The sequence below is a fragment of the Muntiacus reevesi genome, chromosome 15 (assembly GCF_963930625.1).
Source record: "Muntiacus reevesi chromosome 15, mMunRee1.1, whole genome shotgun sequence".
In the NCBI taxonomy this organism is placed as follows: Eukaryota; Metazoa; Chordata; class Mammalia; order Artiodactyla; family Cervidae; genus Muntiacus; species Muntiacus reevesi.
The window spans coordinates 56,607,806-56,622,425 of NC_089263.1; the positions used below are offsets into that span (position 1 = coordinate 56,607,806).

Here is a 14,620-nt window from a genome sequence, read left to right on the forward strand (position 1 = left end):
TAAGGAAGAGTCTAGAACCTGGGTCTACCTTTTCCCAGCACTTTAGGAATGAGGGATTACAGACGCATCACTTCTCTCTGTCCTCCCAAAAGGTGAGGGAGATTTCTTAAGATAACAAATTAGAAAAACTATTACATGCATTATTAACACAATGGCAGATTTTTAAATTGTGGGGAATAAATTATGCAAGGGGCAGAGACTTTCTGGTTTTTTTCAGGGCGGTGGGGGGGAGGGTGTTGTTTTTCGGCTGTGCTGGGTCTTCACTGTGTGGACTTAGCTGCCCCGCAACATTCAGGGATAGAATCTGTGTTCTTTGTATTGGAAGGCAGATTCTTAACCACTGGACCATCAGGGAAGTCCTAGCCTTTCTGTTTTAAATCCTTCTCGTGGAACGTGTTCTAGACTGAAGTGCACACATCTGCCTCTGTCAGCAGATTCTGAACCTACCTTTCCCTTTTCTTGGCAAGCTGGGGCCCTAAATTAGGAGCCTTCATCAACTGGGTTTCCTTGCTGGTTTCTTAAGAGTTTTCCTAGAACCTGGGCTTGGGATTGCCCTTTTCCTGATTCTAAAAATGTGTCCTCTGCCTGAAGCTTCCAATGTGCTGTGGGTTAGGAAACCAGGTCCCGGAGCCTAAGAACGGTTTGTTAAACAAACCGTCAAATGGGGCTCTGATCCTGGGGGTTGGGAGCCGTGTTAGAAGAAACCTTCTGTTAGCTCCTTGTGCCTGGATCTGTTTGGGGCCATTTCTCTACTCAGTGTGCATTTTGGAGTTTCTAAAATTTGCTTGGCCTGTTCCCATCCCTGACCCTGTGACCCAGGAGGTCTGGGGAGATGCAGGCAGAGCTTAAGAAGATGCTTCCCAGCTGATGCAACTGAGAGATGCTATTGCCTTGACCCCGCCCCCTGCATTCGCCGGGCCCTTGTTCTGCCTGGAAATCAGGGCTCATCCCTCAGTCAGCCTTGGCTGCACGGCATCCTTCCCCTTATAACCTCTTCAGACACACCCCTTAATCTCAGAAAAAAGAAACTTGCAAACCACACAACGCTTCATAGACCAAAATAGAGATTTTTATTTCCAAACATAAGGCGGATACATTTCAGGAAACATAAAGCACCCACCAAGATGTCAAGCCATCGTTGAGAACACGGCCATTTCCAACTTGAACAACAGGAAGAGGACGGAAGCTTCACACGACTTTAAAACGGAGCACAGAGGAGAAATTCCAAGGGCCCTGGAGTCCCTCCCGGTCCCCAGCAGGGAAGGCAGGGAAGGCTCTTGGCTGCTTTTGGACTTGATATGAACCGAGATAAGACACACATGTTCCAAGGCAGTCACGGGGCTCCCCCTCTGCTTGCCTTCCCAGAAAGCTTAATTTGTTACAAATGCGTGTTTCACCAGCACAAATAATAGGACAGGAGTGAATATGGTCCCCATGCCTACTGTTTACATAGTAGGACATTTTAAACAACGATAACAAGTTAGTTTGCTTTTGATGACAAAACCCACGGACACCGCATCTACACACACACTCAGCTGACCGTGCCCTCACCTGGCTCATCCTGCATTAACCAGACCAGTCCAGCCACATGAATAGCTGGTCGGTACTAGGCTAGCGTCACTGGGTTTCAAGGGCAAGGATGGGCTGATTTTTGCCTCTGTGGACCTGACTGATGGTAGACCGACTGCAGGAAGGTGGTGATGCCTCCACGTGGGGTTCTGGGGAGTTGTGGGACCCTCTGGTTCCCGAGCCCCGACTTGGGAGGGTGCGACAAGAGAAATTAACAAATCTATCAGGCTCATGTGTTTGGGGATGAGAGGGTTGGTCTTCTGGACTTGAAAGGGGCGGGTGGGGAATAGTGATACCTCCAAAGCTCATACTAGAAACTTGCCATTTTTCCCGCTTCTGTCATCTTAGGTGCTCATCATAGTCTATGAACAGCCACTGGTTTCTTCCTTCCTTCATTTGGATCCCGGATACATTCTTTAAAAAATTAGCCAGTCCATTTATTGGTTAAAAATAGATTGTACGCTCAATAAACAGGTTACTGCTAGCCCTACAATGACCGTGTTAGCCATGTATACACTCAAATCTTGCCTTAAACCTTTCCTGAAAGAAAACATGGAATGAATATACATAAGCAAATGAAAAGAATCAAAGCTGATCCTTCCTCAGAGGAGTCCTACAAAATCAAACATAATTGAAAAGAGAACACAGAGTTAGTCATTCCTCATCCACATACATGGAGATCATAAATGTTTTAAGAAATAGTGGTTGAGAGCAGAAAAATGGACAGAAGCCAGCATTCTCGAGCTGTTCGATTATTATTTCTTGTTGCTCTTTTTAGCCTCTTTGAACATCACAGGTTTCTAATAGACACAGAGACACACAGAGTAAGATAGAAATGGGCAAACCAGGACCCAGTGAATGAAGTCCTCCTCTCCAAGCAGATTGTGTGCCAGTCCAATAAAAAAAGAAGGAATGTTTCCAAACCAGCCTCAGGGAGTTTTTCAGAAGGCAGAGACCTCAGGAGTCAGCTGACCTCCCCTTTGTGTGGAGACCAGCCGGTGGCTCCCCTTCAGAGGGCATAAAATGCTGGAATCAGGGGACACGTCCTGGCTCCAGCGTGGTCACCCTGAGGGTCCCAGAGACCATGGACTGGTGGGTCTGTTGTCCACCAGCCCAGGGATGGAAATAAGGGCTGCGCCGCTGTGCTTCTGGGTGGAGAGGAGTGTGTAGAACACACCCATTCCTGCCCCTCGCCACACACACACGTGTACACACATCATTACACATTCACGCAAAACTTCCTCTATCCATTTCTTCTTCACCCATGAAACTTCTAGAACATGCAAGGCCACTGTTTCTGCAGAGAAAACGCCTCTTTCTTCCCTCCAGTAGACGGAATCAGAACAGCCCTACAGGCAGCCACAGCCCAAAGCCGACCCTGCCCTCCAGCTACCCTGCAGAGGTGGTCTGTTCCCATTTTTCCATGGAAGGGAAGCACCCTGCCTCTGTCTCCTGGCACGTCACTCTGGTGTTGCCGGTTCCCGGCTCCCGGGAGTGGACATCAGAAAGAAGTCCTGCTCTGGGACGTTACCCTCAACTAGCCACCGTGAACACGCACTCAGTCGTATCCAACTCTTTATGACCCCATGGACTGTAGCCCACCAGGCTCCTCTGTCCATGGGATTTCCCAGGCAAGAATACTGGAGTGGGTTGCCATTGTCTTCTCAGGGGATCTTCCCATCCCAGGGATTGAACCTACATCTCTTGCGTCTCCTGCACTGGTGGATGGATTTGTTACAGTTGAGTTACCTGGGAAGCCCTTCAACTAGCTAACTGGCTGCCAAAGCTGCAGCAACCCAGGCCTGCGAAGGAAAGAAAAGCAGCTGAGGCTGAAGAGAAGCCTGGAGCCTATCATCCATCATCCAAGTCCCAACTCGACCGCTCAACCCTAGCTGGTTGCTTTTAGGCAGGCTGCTAACCCTCTCAGTGCTCTGGTTTCATCACCTAAAAATAAGACCAGGATTTCATGCCATGGGCTTTTGGAAGAAGTCAGGGTTCAGTTGCAGATCCTCAGTTTGTTTCTTCCCTCTCATTTCCATTAGAACAGGAAGAAGGGCTGCCTCCCTGAGCTCTGGTTGCCGAGCTTAGAAGTAAACTTTCCTGAAAGGAAGCCTGGGGCTTTTTGGGAAAACTGAGGTCCCTCTGTAGGATTCCTGTAGGATCCCGTCTGGACAAGGTGCTTGGGTACCAACCTGTAAGCAGCTGTCCCGTTACCATGACAACCAAAAGGCAGGCACCAAAGGATGCTGAATAGGCTGACTATTCTCAAAGGCTCTGGGTGCTCTGCCTGAAGATCTGCTTTTAGACCGGTGAGCTTTTGTCTCTTTAATTTCTTTAAAAAAAAAAAAAAAAGATTTCCCCTTTTCTCACTTTGACAAACAGAAGGCCTTTCTCTTATAATTGAAAGTGAGGGAGAAATGGTCTAAGTCTTTTGAATCTGCCCCTCTGCTGCAGGCGCGTGGGCTCCGTCAGGCGGATGCTGGGAGCCACCTGGGCTGTGTGTCCTCCCATGTTCTCTTTTGGGGGCTTAGTTGGAAAGTGGAGGGTGGGGGGAAGCCTGGAAAAGCTCAGAAAGCTTCTCTTCCCAGGATCTTTGCCCAGGAGTAACTCATGTTCCAGAAGAAATTAAAGCAACTATAAACTTCCTGGGCTGAATTCAAACACAAGTGTTACAAAGCTTATCCCTGTGTCTACACAGACAGGATGGGGTGGGTGCTAGGGGGACTGCCTTTGCACACACGCTGGTCAAGAAGTGTACTTGATTTATTTGCAAGAAAGTGGGTCTAGAAGTGTCCTGAGTACGGAGGAAAAAACTACAATGCCTCATGAAGGGGGAGGGACTCGAAGGACTCAGGGACCCCCGTCACTGGGGGAGGCAGGTGGGGGGCAGTGTTGATAAGGTCATTCTCACTCCTCATGATGAATGCCCCTGAGTTCTGCTGACAGAGCATGAAACCGAGACACAGAGGGTCTAGATGACTAAGACAGAGACACCTACGTGAGCAAGCATCTTGGGCCATGAGGTAATCATAAGGAAAAGAAAAGAGAGCCACAGAAACCTTGTTTCTGAAATCCTTGAAGTGAGGAAATGATGCCAACAGCTGCCCAGCTCTTGACTTCTCAGGATGAGGGATGAACAATATCCCCTGATTTAAGTCCAAGTCGGCAGAAGAGGAGGTTCTGACATCTGTGACTGACTCTAGAGATTCTGCCTCAAGACAGAAGCCCACCATCATCTTCCCAGAATATCTAACAATGCAAGTAGGGATGGGATGTTCCAGGGTTAATTTCCCCTTTTACCAGGGGCTGCTGGGAGGTGGCAAGTGACGCAGCAAAGGTCACAAGCTCGTAACACCAGAGCGCCCCACCGTGCCCAGACTGAGCAGGGTCACTCTGTCACCCAGTGGGTGCAGAGATCGACCCCCACCTCCTGAACGAATTCTCTGGATTCACTGGGTGAGCAGGAGCTCTCAGGGCCTCAGTTTTCTCATCTGTAAAATGAGCAAAAAGTTGGACCAACACAGTCTACACAAACACTGGCAATTCAGCACTCCCTACTCCGTCTGCTTTTCCGAAAAGTCCTCTGTGATAATTCAGCCCATTATCTGATTTCTGGGGTTGGTTTGTCTCCCCTAGGGCCTAGACTAAAGGGAAGTGATTGGGGACACCCTAATTTTAAAATGAAAAAGGAGGCCAGAACTGAGAGTTTTCTGAGGGGACTAGGATCGGGTACATGGATGTCAAACGGGTTTTTCTCTCATGACAAATGTGAGTGATTGGCAGCAGCTGCCTGGGCTGGTTTTGAGAAGGACAGTGAGGTCCTCTGAGGTCCTTGGGGAGGGGAGGGGCTTGGTGGCCGATTATTGATGTCTGCCGTGGATGCAGCCACGGGGGTAGATGCCCATGAATGTCATGCTGAACCTGCGCCCACCGCTCACAGCCTCATCACCTCTCCCCTGTTGCTGACCCAGACGGGTGCCAATCCGATTGGAGTGAGAGGAACAGGGGGAGCCCCAACTCCAGTAGCTGAGTTCCCACGAGAGAAGGAATTAGGGCACAATCCTGACGGGCCCAGGGATGTGAGAGCCTTGCTGGAGGTCACTGTGTTGCCCCTAGTGGGACAAGCAGATAATAGACCCTCAAAGGAAGCCACGGATTCACAGAGCAGGCAGGGACCTCTCCCCTCCCCACCCCACCCACGTGGCCCAGACCAGGCCACCCTGGGGGCAGGGAGCCCCGCATCAGGGGATCGAGAGACAGCTAAGGAGGGTGACGGCAGCTTTATCAGGCTCCCTGTGTTTCTGTCTTCCTTCCCCCCCTTCTTCATCTTCCTCGTCTCTCTCTCCCCCCGCCCCATCACTTTGTCTCTCTCTCTCTCTCCCCCCCTCTCTCTCCCTCTCTCTGTCTCTTACACACATTGCACGTATGTGCTCACACACACACACACACAGAGACACACACACACACACCACTGGGCCGGGCAGTGAACTTGACACATCTCACCACCTCTCACACTCCGGGGGACAGAAAAAAATAAATGCACGAAGGTCCCACCGCGACACCCTTCTCAAAAGGCACGTGAAAGCGCTTCGAGGTTGGTCCTCAGGAAGCTAGAACGTCATAAAATTCGCAATTATCTGCACCTACTTTTAAGCAAAAGAGATGACACTTGAGAAGCACCAGTTCACAATGGTTATGTCATATCACAACTGTCTTTATATGAAAGTAATGAAAATATCAATTCTTTTTTTAAAAAAAAGTTATGCAAACAAGCTCTATGGTATCAAAGTTTTAAAAATATAAGTTCATTCCCTCCCGCCGCCCACACATTACAGTTTCTCCCTCCCTGGCGCGTAGGACACGTGACCCAGCTGAATTCATGTCACTCGAGCCTTTGTGAAGTTACAGATTTGATGGGGGGGCCACAGTGAGCCAGTCACCACCCAGAGGCAGCAGTGACCAGGATCGGCTCTGGCCTTAGCCGCCGCCGCTGTGTGGCTCTGGGTAAGTTACCTCCCCTCTCTGGGCCTCCACCTGCGTGGAGATGTTCGAAGGTCCCGCCACAGTGCTGACCTTCTCAGGCTGGAATGACACAACCCAGCGAGGATCTGGGCTCAGCCGCCTGGGCCTGAGGTCTTGGTTCATGCAGCCCCAGATTTTCCCGTGGAGAATGGCCTTGTGGCTTGGTTTCTAAACATCTCGAGGAAAATGTGCGTTCTAAGTCAGCCTGGAGGGCTCCTCTCTGTGACCCTGTTTACCTGCCCTGTGAGTGTCCAGCCCTTTCCAGTTGCAGGGAGGCCTGGGTCACCGCGCCGAGCCCCGAGCAGGCTGGGCCTGCGAGCCCCAGACGGCAGTGTGGGGGTGGGGGGCACAGCACTGGGAGCCTGGGCCCTCTGGGGTCTTCAGCTTCCCCTCTGTTTAAAGGCCTTTCTGGGTCTGTGACACTGATTTCAAAGGCCCGAGGAATCCCTTCTTGGTCTCCTATGCATAGCTCAACAGACAAAATTAAACGGTAAAGAGTGGCCCTAAGTATTTTTAAAAAGGACACTTTAGTGTTGATTTGGGGAAAATAGGATCCAGGGATGAAACACTTAGGAACCGTTCCAGAACTCCCCGGGGAGGAAGGGATGTATTGGGTGGCCCAAAAGTTGGTTCAGGTTTTTCCATCAGATGTTACAGACAACCCAAATGAACTTTTTGGCCAATTCAATATTTCCAGCCTCAAGGCCCAGGTGCCTCATGGGCCCGATTGCCAAGCCCTCACAGATAGGACCTGGTTTGGGGTATCTGGACCCTGTGTCCCTTGTGGGCACGTGTGTGGGACATTCATGCCCAGAGGACCCAGCTCTCTCCAAAGTCCCTTCTGGGAGGAGGAGAGAACCCTTCAGACTGGCTGAGCCCTGTGAATGACCCCTCCGTTCTGTCTTGGACCCCTGATCTCTGGTCCCTGGTGGGTCAGATGCGTCCCTCTGTCCCTTCAGCTGGAGCCGCAGATGATGAAAAACTCAGCCTCAGTGCGACGGAGGTAACACATCTTTCCAGCACTGTCAGGCACCTGGGTGCTACACAGCATGCTTACCCTTCTGCGTGGGAATCTTAACAATGAGCTCCTTCTCCTTCATTTTCTCCCGGAGCAGAGCAGAGAACATGGGCAGCATGACCTAACCATTCCCTGAAGACTCAGACCATGGGCCTTCCTCACTGGTCTGGGCTACTGGAGCTCCCCGAGGTCCCCCTTCTTCTGTGCTTTCTTAGCTCTGGGTCTGCTCTTTGGAGTTCTTCTTTCCTCCATTAATTTCACTCAGTCACTTGCCACTTTTCACTGCTGCTCCTGGGCCAGCCCGGAATCAGCCCTTTTTCATCTTCTTACCCACAGCATCTAGTCTGCGGTCACTCTGAAGTCTAGATGAGCACGGCTGCTCTGACTGTGCCCAGACCAAGAGTCCCTGGGCTCTGAGTGAGGGCCAGAGCCGTTCTTCTGTGTCAACGGCTCAGAGTCCTCTTCACGAACATCTGGACGTGGGGCTTGGCTTCTTGGATAGGAGATGGCCATACAAGCGACATGTTCTTGTCTCTGCTTTCCAGGGCTGAATGCAGACCAAGGCCAAAATGCTACAAGATCCCACTGGACAAAAACACTGCTGGGAATTTTCCCAATGACAAACAGAGGTCATATGTGAAATGATACATACTGAGCATATAAAAAAAGATGGCTATGCATTATCCCCTAAGTCACACATAGTACACATTTAGTATAAATAGACTGAGACAATACTGTATAAAAAAGTAATTTTGTTCTGGGAACATCGATATAGTATTTACAGGGATGCAGCCCAGCGGGCTCTGGCCTGCCTCTGTTTCCAGGTCCCCCAGCATCCTCCAGGGGAGGCTGGGGCTGCTGGAAGTTTGGAGAAGGGCGTCCCCCAAGCGCCCCCGGTGTGGGGAGGGGGCTAGGTGGGCGGGGGGCCGTCGTAGCGGAGCATGAGCATGAAGGAGCGGGCAAAGTTGTTGGCCAGGAAGCAGCTGCGGTTCTCTTCCCCGACCGGGAGCAGGAGGAGCAGCAGCAGGAAGAGCAGCAGCAGCAGCTGCAGGGGGAGCGCCACGCAGCACACCTTCCGGCAGAGAGCGCCGAGCCCTCGCCGCTGCGCGGTCTGCAAAACCAAAGGGGAAGACATGAGTGGGCTCGGGGCTGGGGGCTTGGGGCCGGCACAGGAGGGGAGGGAAGGGGAAGGCCCCTCAGGCGACATGAGGAGCCGCACTGGCTCCGGGCTGACTCTCCAACTGCACCCAGCCTCGGTTTTCCCATCTGTGAAGTGGGGCTAACGTCTGTTCTCCCAGAAACAAAGATCTCTAGTTTTCTCAAACCACTCAAGGCAAGAGAGGAAGAGGATAAAACAGTTACAGGCTTTGTCCGTTGTCACATAAATCTTTGCCTGGTTTATAAGAATCCTGGGTGTGAATCTGAAGAAGGTCACTCAACCTCACTAAACTTCAGATTTCTCATCTATAAATAGCGGGAATATGGTACCTACCTGACAGTGTTGTGAGGATTCAGTGAAACAGAGCCTGGCACATAGGAGGGGCTCAAAGCTGCTGCCATTATTATTATGCATCATTACTGTAGTCATCTTCTTTGGTATATGAGTTTGGCCAATGGGGTGAAGCTACCATCTGTGAGGTTGTGACTAAAGACCTCTACGTCAGAATCCTTTCCAGGCAAGACCATACAACAGCCCTGCAGGGCCCCACCTGGCCTTGGATAGCCAGTGGCCCTCTGGGCTCACCATGCACCCCAATGCAGAGTCTCCCTCCCTCTTCCTGGGAAAAATGGGGTGCTGGTGAAAGGAGGCTGTCCCCTTATCTGTTACAGAAGACACATTCAAGGGGGGGGAAGTCAGCTCTTAACACAAGGGTTTGAAAAAATAACAATAAAAGAAAACAAAAATTATTGCCACTATCTAAGTCATGGCCACCACCATCACCACCATAATCATCATTATGATCACCATCACCACCATGACCACCACCATCACCATCGTTGCCATCAGGTTCATCACTGTTTTCTCCATCATCACTTTCTGCATCTTCTCTTCCTCTCCCTCTCCCTTTCTTCTTTTCCTCCCTCTCCTTGTTCCTCATCACCATCTTCATCATCAACAACCTCACATGTCCAAATACCTCATGGGTTTCTTTGCGGCAATATCCATGAAAGCAGTCAAAGGATATTACCCAAATTCTTGAGGGGCTGGCTGAGTTGTACCTTCATGGGAATGCAGGGCCAAGAGCTGGCCACTCAATAAAGTGGAGGCCCCGCCGTCAAGGGACAGCATGGTGCAGGGCAGGGGCCAGCTCTCAGGAACTTGGCCATCTAGGCTCCAGTGCAGACTGTCCCACAATCACTATGTGCCTTTGGGCAAGTCAATAACTTCTCTGAGCCTCAATTTCCTTCTCTGCAAAATGGGGATAAAACACCTACCTCTATTTTCCAGGTTTTGGTGAGGACTCAAAGCAAAGTATATTTATACACCAATTAAAAAGTATATATGATCTTATGACTAGTACTATTATTATAGAATATATCTACTAGCTCCATGAGGAACCAAAGAGTCATTTTCCAGGGTATCAAGTCAAGTGATGATGATGATGATGATGATGATACTGATGATGGTCATGAGGATGAAGATGACCGTGTTGATAATGGTGAGGGGGATGATAATGATGGTGATGACAGTGACGCTGATGATGGTACGTCTGTTGATATATCAGTGATGCTGAGGAGGATGATACTGATGGTGATGATGCTGGTGAGGATGATGATAATGATGGTGATGATGATGCTGGTAAGGATGATGGCAGTGATGATGATGGTGGTGGTGTGGTGGGCATGATGATAATAGGAAATACACAGGTGTTCCTGGGATGTTCTGACCTGAGAACTTCTGCCTCTCTCCCTCATGCCTGAACGGTCTCACCCATACTCCTGCCCCAGCTATCTCCTCCAGGTTGATAACACTTGACCCTATGCCTCCAGCTTTGGATGTTTTCACTCTACCAAAGATCCCAGACACTGATTTTGTTAAAAAAAAACAAAAAACAAAAAACAGAAAAAACAGACTTCCTATAACCCACACAATGGAGAAGCACTCCTGGCTGGGTTTATCTCAGCAGTGACTTCAGGAGTGTGTGCATGTGTGTGTGTAGTAAGTCGTTCAAACAGCTGAATGATGGCCACAGAGGAGACAGACTTTCCCATAGTCTGACCCTGACCAGCAGGGTCAGATCTGGCTGCCAAGGGCTCTTGACCCCACCATGGGGTTCACCTACTGATGCCTCAGTCTGTGGGTACTCTAACTTGACTGCTTGACATTTCAAGCTGACTTTGCCCGACTCCAAATCTCTGACCCACCCAGGAGAGAGAAAGAGGGTGATACACCCTAACCTGGGTTTACACTACAATTGAAAACCTGTAACTAATGGTCTCCCCAGTGGAGGTGGACTTCCCAGGTGCTAGTGTTGGTGGACTTCCCAGGTGGACTTCCACTAGTGCTAAAGAACCCACCTGCCAATACACGAGATGTAAGAGACATGGGTTCGATCCCTGGGTCGGGAAGATTCCCTGGAGAAGGAAATGGCAACCCAATCCAGCATTCTTGCCTGGCGAATCCCATGGACAGAGAGGATCCTGGCGGGCTACAGTCCAGGGGGTCACAAAGAGTCAGACCCGACTGAACTGACTTGCCAGTCAGTGGAGATCTGTGTCTGAGGGTCCTATTTCTGTTTGCCTCTCCCTGCTCAGAGCTACTACCTTGTTTATGTAAGTGACGGCTGTGCCTTGGCCACAATCATCTGGGGCAAACGTCTTTGAAGGTCCAAAGTTCTCTTGCATCTACAAGTGTTGACAAGGAGTGGTCTTTTTCAAGGACTCCTGCCACCTGCCATGTGTCTATTCACTTAGACCTCACATCTTCACTTGGAGGGACCTGGATTTAAAATCCCCTTTAAAATAGAAGGCACATTTTAATAGTATTATCACATGCTTAGAAAACACATATGTGTGTGCACACACACAGACACAGTTACACACAGACACACACATAAATAGGCATGAACTACTGTCTAAGAAGCCAACAAAGAAATTGACCATCTCAGCTCTTCTCAGATCTGGGAGCTTCTCTGTGCCTGAGTTTCCCCACAGAAAGTACTACGTGTATTCTGTGCAGTTACAACTATCCACAGAGAGAAAGGGGCTGAAACTTCCCTGGAGGGCCAGTGGTTAAGAATCTACCTTCTAATGCAGCGGGATGTGGTTCAATCCTTGGTCAGGGAACTAGGATCTCACTCGCAACTGAGCCCATGAGCTGCAATGACTGAGTCCGCATGCTCTGGAGCCCATGTGCCATGACTAGAGAGAAGCCCATGTGCTGCAGCAAAGGATCCTGCATGATGCAACTAAGACCCGATGCAGCCAAAAACAAATAAAGGAAATCAACCCTGAATATTCACTGGACAGACTGATGCTGAAGCTCTAATACTGTGGTCACCTGATGGGACGAGCCAACTCATTGGAAAAGACCCTGATGCTGGAGAAGATTGAAGGCAGGAGGAGAAAGATTGAAGACAGAGCAGGAGATGGTTGGGTGACATCACCGATTCAATGGGAGTGAGTTTGAGCAAACTCCAGGAGAAGGTGAAGTGCAGGGAAGCCTGGCATGCTGCAATGCAGGGGGTCACAAAGAGTTGGACACAACTGAGCAATGGAACAACAACAAAACAGAGAAGGGGCTTCTTCAGGACATTCCCCACTGCTTAGGGTGTGGAAGTAGAGGGTCGACAGCATGTGGTGGGGGGGAGGGAACAGGTCATATTACAGAGGGTGATTAAACACTTGAGTCCTTCAATACCTCCCATGAACCTGGGGCTCTAGAGATTTGAGGAATCCTGGCAGGAAGAATTTATCACAGCAAGGGTGATTGAATCTCCTGCCATTGATGAAAAAGGATGTGGGGGAAAGAAATGATTTGGAGTCCTGGGTTCTAAGCCTGGCCCTGTCACTTCCTAGCTGTGTGGCCTAGGACAAGTCACTCAGCCTCTCTGAGCCTCAGAGGTTTCTTCTACTGAGGCAAAGGGAGCCTGACATCTGCCTACCAGAATCACAAGGATAAATGAGGCAGCACAGTGACGCTCATATGCATAGTTGGTGCTCGGCAAATACCCATTCCTTTCCACCTCCAACTGATGGGACCCAGGGCAGAAGGGTGGCTTCTACAAGCCCCCTAAGCTTCCCCTGCACCTAGGTTCCAAGGACCAGATATTGTCAGCCTCCTTGGCCCCATCAGAGAGAAAAATACTGCTCTCCCTAAACACCCCCTCCTGGCCCCTTAAAGGCCCTCACATCCTCTGACCACAGGGCCTTTGCAAAGCTTACACTTTCCCCTGGAAGACCCATTTCCTTTCTTTCTCCAATGCATCTAGTTCACTCCTACTGATTATTCTTATCTCAATTGGTGAGTCACTTCCTCAGAGGGAACTTCCCTGACTCTTAACCAAAAAAAAAAAAAAAAAAGTCCTTTTACATATTCTCATGAGCCAACACCTTTCCTTTGGGTTACTGATTTCAAAGTCTGTGTTCCCCTTCACTCCCTGGAGGCAGGGTCTACACTAGTTTGATCCATTGCTGTATCCGCAGCAATGTTCGGTAAACATCTGCTCGATTAATGAAATAAAAGGCTCTTTAGGCTCTTTCCCTTCCTGGGCGTCTGATGGTCTGCTCCTCCCTTGATGCCGTGATGTGACCAGGCTCACACCCACTGACCTGTCTGTGAACTGTCCGCACCATCCCGATGGCTCCCCCAGAACATCTGGACTCCATACGTTAATGAACAACACCAAGCATGCTCCAGCCCCATGTTCAGCCCACCTCCACTCGTGCGGATTTCCTGAGCTGCTGCCCAGCTCTGGAGGTACCCTGTGCCCATTTCTCAGAGGAAGAAACTGAGTCCACAGGAAATAAGCAGCCCAAGGCCACAGGGACAGGCTCAAACCATCAGCACGGCTCCTTCTACCACCCTACATGGCACTTCTCATAAGAAACAGCAGCAAGGACTTCCCTGGTGGTCCACTGGTTAGGCGCCTGCCTGCCAATGCAGGGAACACAGGTTTGACCCCTGATCCAGGGAGATCCAACATGCTGTGGGGCAGCTAAGCCCGTGTACCACGACTACTGAGCCAGCGCTCCAGAGCCTGTGCTCCACGACAAGAGAAGCCGCTGCTCTGAGAAGCCCGTGCACCACAACGAGCAGGAGCCCCCGCCTGCCGCAACTAGAGAAAACCCACACAAAGCAATAAAGACCCAGCAAAGACAGAAATGCATGAATGAATGAATTTTTAAAATACCAGCAACAACGACCAAAGTCCCCCTGGGCCTCGAATGAAGCTGGTTTCACCCTGACCTGGGGCCCTGAGTGTGAAAGTCACGTGGCATCATCACTTGGGCGTTCAGGGTCTTTCCTGGGAACTGGCTGGGCCTCATTCTCCAGCTCAAAGATGCCTCCAGACCAGTGCCAAGAGCTCAAGGTGACAGGCAGGGGCCAGCTTTTCTCTGGCAATTCAAGATGGGCCCCACCAGTGACCATCACTAACTCTCACTTAGCAATGAGCTCAGTCCCTCAAGGTCCCTTTCACTGATGCGGAGCCACAAGCTGGCTGGCTTCCCCTCCCTGGGTTTCCTCTAGAACCCAGAAGGGGCATCTCCCTGATGCTCCAGGGAGTCTTAGGGCATCACAGACCCCAGGCTGGGCTCTGCCTACACACTTTGAATATCTTCTTCACTAAGTTCTCGGTGCCGAAGCACTGACTGAGTTAAAGCCCAAACTCACTTCCCAGGAGGGCTCAGAGGCTGTGGAGAGCTCCCACCCAGGGACAGAATGGTAGAGGCTGGGTGGGGCTGAGTTAACATTGTTTCCTCCCCGGGGGGAAGCTCTGTATGTGATGGTCAGGCCACAGAACTGTGTTATTCCAGCCCCCGGCTTGGTTTTGGGGAGTCTCAGGAGGT

At 50.4% G+C, this 14,620-nt stretch overlaps 1 protein-coding gene across 3 annotated transcripts in view; it reads right to left on the reverse strand.

Annotated features, from left to right (window-relative positions):
• Positions 1-1,053: 1,053 nt before the first annotated feature.
• The window catches only part of SYNE3 (spectrin repeat containing nuclear envelope family member 3), a 106,301-nt gene continuing 92,734 nt past the window's right edge, over positions 1,054-14,620 (reverse strand). For all 3 annotated transcript variants that reach the window (XM_065906133.1, XM_065906131.1, XM_065906132.1), the window contains exon 18: positions 1,054-8,720. In XM_065906133.1, coding sequence (XP_065762205.1) covers positions 8,520-8,720 — 201 coding nt within the window. In that variant the 3' untranslated portion in view covers positions 1,054-8,519. The remainder of the gene's footprint in view (positions 8,721-14,620) is intronic.